The following is a 4,754-nucleotide window of genomic DNA, read 5'->3' on the forward strand; positions in this document are numbered from 1 at the left end:
TGGTGGAACACGAGCGGTAAGTCCAGGTGCAAGAATATGCTTTGGGCCCTCTCCTGTTGATAATATGGACACTATTCTGGTTCACTCGCAAAGGCAAATTCCTTCTCAAATGGACAAAACCATGCGTACTGCAGTTGGGGCAGATGTAACTTGTGCAGAAAGAGTTAGAGTTGGGTACTTCAAAGTGAGATCTATATTGCAGTGTAAAAATAATGCAGCCAGTATTTTCCCTGCACATAAACAAAATAACTCACCCAAATCTAAATCTCTCTGCATATGATATGGGGGGGGGGGGGGGGGCAAGATGTAACATGTGCAGAGATTTAGATTTGGTAGAGTTAGTTTGTTTCTGTGCAGGGTAAATACTGGCTGCATTATTTTTACACTGCAATTTAGATTTCAGTTTCAACACACCCCACCCAAATTTAACTCTCTATGCATATCTTACATCTGCCCCACCTGCAGTGCACATGGTTTTGCCCATTTTGAGACCAAATTTGTACTGAATAAGCACCATAGTTTAGCGCACAATGGTATTAATGACATTTTTCTGGGACTTAATGGACTTTTGTGCATTTATTTATTAAATTGCATAAGAAGTGGATATTACAGTTTGTTGAGATATATTTGAGATTTCAACTCTAGTCTTTAATACCTTATCTCATGTCCTGCTTTCAGGATTTCAGCCTGTGGGAACCGGGGGATAATTACTGACAAAGCAAAATAGATTACCTGTGCATCATTATTATAGAAATGCAGAAAACATGATCTGTTGGGGTTATTTAAGAACTGAATTTAAAAAAATGCAGATTATTGCAGATTATTCAGACAATTTGTCTAACTATTTTCAAAATGTACAATAAAAAAAAAACAAGAATTAAACCTCAGGCAACATGGATTTAATTAATTTCAGAGAAGTCATCAAACTTCTGCCAGAACAAACGCAGACAAAAAATCTGGAATAGAACTTGTTCTTAGAAACTAGGCTGTTACAAAAATAGAAGTTTTAATTCCTGAACCCCAAGGAAATAAAGACCTTAATTTACAGTTTGAAAATCTGTATAAATAATTTTTGAAATATTTCTGCTAAAAAAAAAAATATCAGTCTGTTTTATTTTCTTTATTATACTCTGTGCTGGAGCTATCAGATTGTCCTTCAGAAACATCAGTGCTTGGCCGGATTCCATCCTCGTGGTTATCAAACCTTTCTGTCTCTGCATTAGTTTTGTGTTTGGCTTCCAGTGCTACCATAAGAAACTTAAGTAGTGCATTTTCTGCCAGAAGACTTTCAGAAGCCGCTACCAGCTCCTTCATCTTGTCCGCCATCGTGCCCACCTCCCTAGTTTTTTGCTCACACAGAGCTTGTAACTGTTCCGTGTGATCCTCCAAGGCTCTGTTGTGTTGTTCTAGGGTCCGTTTTTGGACTTTAAGGTCTTGTGTATCTTTCCTCACTTTCGAAATCCGTTCTGCCAGCTGATCCTGGGCATTGTGTAATACTGTAATTTCAGCCCTCAGTCTTTGGATTTCTCGCTCCAGATAAGTGACTTGATCTTCTTTGTATTGCAGATAGTGCATTGGGCAGGAGGCAGGAGGATCAGCTGCAGCAGAAGGCAGGGTGGCATATTTTAGGATAAACTTCAGAAGGTTTGGAACAGTGATTTGCTGATCTTCAGGATACACTACACTGTGGTCTTTCCTGCAAACACATAAGTAATAAGTGGAGGGTTGGCATTAGAGTACTTGTACTTATATATGTCATCTGCGAACTATCCCAGCAGACTTCCAAAACCTTGTTCGTTCAATAGACAGAAACAGCATCAGGAAAGGAAATGCATGCAATCGCAGTCATATGAACATTAGAATAAGCAAGAAAGAAGCACATTTTGTTTCCCCCAGCACACTCAATGATATCAGTAACAATATTTAAATCTACATGATAATGTAATTCAGAGATCTTGGTTACATATGTATGCAAAAATTTGGAAAGCCCCCAAGTCAATTGACAAGGCATCTTAGAGTATTGCAATATCTATTTGCAGGGTGCAGCATCCCAAAATCAAATCAAAATCGAACAGTGTTTAAGCTGGATCCGATCTCGAAGCGCAGCCCCACGATCGAAAGTAGAAATAAACTTGGCAGGCAACTGCGTGTGTGGCCGGAAACGGCATGTGCGGCCGCCAAACAGCGAGGCTCGTGGCTAAATGCAGCGGCGTCCCTGCTTTAGCCACGAACCTCGCTGTTTGGGGGAATCCTCGCGGCCATCTGACATTGGCCGGCACTGGGGTTAAACGACAAGGGTCATTGTTTTCGGTGAGCCCTGCCGTTTAACCCCCTCACCGGCCGCATTGAATACTGCCCATTAACTCTTACTGCCTGCTATATTGGAGGCACAAGTACACTTTGAGATTGATGTTTGTCTGTTGAAAGCATCCTGTAAGGAATTCAGTTATTTATATTTTTTACAGCAGCATATCTTTTAAGTTACTGTAGTGCACATTCCACCAGGGTAAGCGCTGAAAAAAAATGAAAGTAAAACAAGGAAAACGTTGCTGGTGAAATCAGAATGCGATACTGGGGATTGTATCCAACATATAGAACAAAGAGTGTACACAATAATACACAATTATAGTGGCAAAACTTTCAGGCCAGGGGGAGGCGTGGCCACGGCAGGGCACGAGTGAGAGCGTGTGCTTGAATCTCCCTGTGCCATGAACTAAGGAGCCCTCTCCTACGCACATCCACATGTTGGAATAAAGGAAAAATAAGACTGTTACCAGTGGGAGCCTGTGGTCGTGGTGACCCCCGGTGGAGGTGTGCGGTGCGTCGGCCCCCTGCTCCGGCGGTGCAGTGTGCCTGCGGTGGAGACTGGCGAGAGGGCGTTTTGATGCAGCGAGGAGAGAGAGGCGCTGCTGCACGGAGAGATAGGATCCGCATCATCGGCGGCGACATCCCCAAGTTTCCCGGCGCCAGAGAGTGACGCGCTGTGAGAGAGCGGACCCGTGGGCGGCGTGCACAGCACAGTAACACGGCAGCCTGAGACACCCGCCGCAGAGAAAGGGGGAACGAGGTGTGGTGGCGGCGGAGCAAGCTGTTTTTGCACCCCAGGCTCCAGTTCCTGCGGTGCTCATTGTTCCCTGGTAGCCCCAAGACAGTGCAAAGCATTTTGGGCAGCGCAGTTTGTGAGGCGAACGGATGCTCGCTGGCCTACAGAGTCTGCTGGAACCTAGGCTGTATGCTGCTGTATGCTGTAATCCAGGAGAAATCAATCTGCCAACGGTGATAAAGGTACTTGAATTGCACTTTCTTGCACCAATCAATAAATACCAGCACCAATATATTGAGGACTAAGCATTGAAGGTTGGCTGTGAAAGGTCCTGGCCCCTATTGGATAATAGGGAATAAAACTGGTTAGAATATCTGCAGTATAACCAGAATTCTCAAAAGAAAGTTATCACACACCAATAATAATGGGGAAATCCAGCCAAAACACAGCTGCTGCACGTTTAGAAAAATTTGCCAGGCATCAGACTAGCAACAGCTCCCAGGCCAGCACACCGCACACCACTCCAGTGAAGGAGAATAAAAATCCACAATCTCAAGAAGTCACTTTACAACAACTGCTAGAGGCCATTAACTCTAGTGAGACCCGTATGGTGGAGCAAACCAATAAAATACAAAGTGATCTAATGCTGTTGAGAGATGACGTACGCAAGATCAGAGACCGAGTGGCTGAAGTGGAGAGTAGAGTATCGGCTGTAGAAGATACAGTAGCGCCACTTCAGAGCCAGGTCAAAAAAATGACAGGCCAAATGCAGGACATGCAGCGCAAAATGGTTGACATTGAGGTGCGGCTTAGGCGTAATAATTTACGCTTTATTGGTTTTGAAGAAGGAGTAGAAAGAAAATACTCCAGAAAAATTTATTGAAGAGTGGGTGGTACAAGCCCTGGGCAGCAAGTCACTCACGGAACAGTTTATAGGGGGATAGGTGATAGAGGATAGGGGATAGGGGAAAGGTGATAGGGGATAGAGGATAGGGGATAGATGATAGGGGATAGGAGATAGGTGATAGAGGATAGGTGATAGGGGATAGAGGATAGGTGATAGAGGATAGGTGATAGACGATAGGGGATAGGTGATAGGGGATAGGGGATAGGAGATAGGTGATAGGGGATAGGTGATAGGGGGATAGGATGATAGGGGATAGGAGATAGGGATAGAGGATAGGGGATAGGGGAGATAGGGATAGGGGTGATAGAGGGATAGAGGATAGGTGATAGAGGATAGGGGATAGAGGATAGGGATAGAGAGGGATAGGGATAGAGGATAGGGGATAGGTGATAGAGGATAGGGGATAGTGGATAGGGGAATAGGGGATAGGGGATAGAGGGATAGGGGGATAGGTGATAGAGGATAGGTGGATAGGTGATAGGGGATAGGAGGATAGGGAATAGGTGATAGAGGATAGGGGATAGGTGATAGGGGATAGGTGATAGATTAGGATAGGGATAGGTGATAGTGATAGAGGATAGGTGATAGGGGATAGGTGATAGATGATAGGGATGATAGAGGATAGGTGATAGAGGATAGGGGATAGAGGATAGGGGATAGGTGATAGAGGATAGGGATAGGTGATAGGTAGGGGATAGGGATAGGTGATAGAGGATAGGGGATAGGAGGATAGGGGATAGGTGATAGGTGATAGAGGATAGGGGATAGGTGATAGAGGAGGGATAGGAGATGGGGATAGATGAA

General features: G+C 44.6%; 1 protein-coding gene across 1 annotated transcript; it reads right to left on the minus strand.

Annotated features, from left to right (window-relative positions):
- Positions 1–563: 563 nt before the first annotated feature.
- On the minus strand, positions 564–3,121 carry LOC146055689 (thioredoxin domain-containing protein 11-like). The gene is made up of 2 exons (XM_083168304.1): positions 2,775–3,121; positions 564–1,696 (listed from the first exon to the last, which is right to left on the minus strand). Exon 2 carries the CDS (start codon positions 1,573–1,575, stop codon positions 1,102–1,104), a length of 474 nt encoding a protein of 157 aa, XP_083024430.1. The 5' UTR covers positions 1,576–1,696; positions 2,775–3,121; the 3' UTR covers positions 564–1,101.
- Between the last annotated feature and the right edge of the window lie 1,633 nt (positions 3,122–4,754).

Source organism: Crinia signifera, unplaced genomic scaffold (genome assembly GCF_055691185.1).
Source record: "Crinia signifera unplaced genomic scaffold, ASM5569118v1 HAP2_SCAFFOLD_533, whole genome shotgun sequence".
Taxonomy (NCBI): Eukaryota; Metazoa; Chordata; class Amphibia; order Anura; family Myobatrachidae; genus Crinia; species Crinia signifera.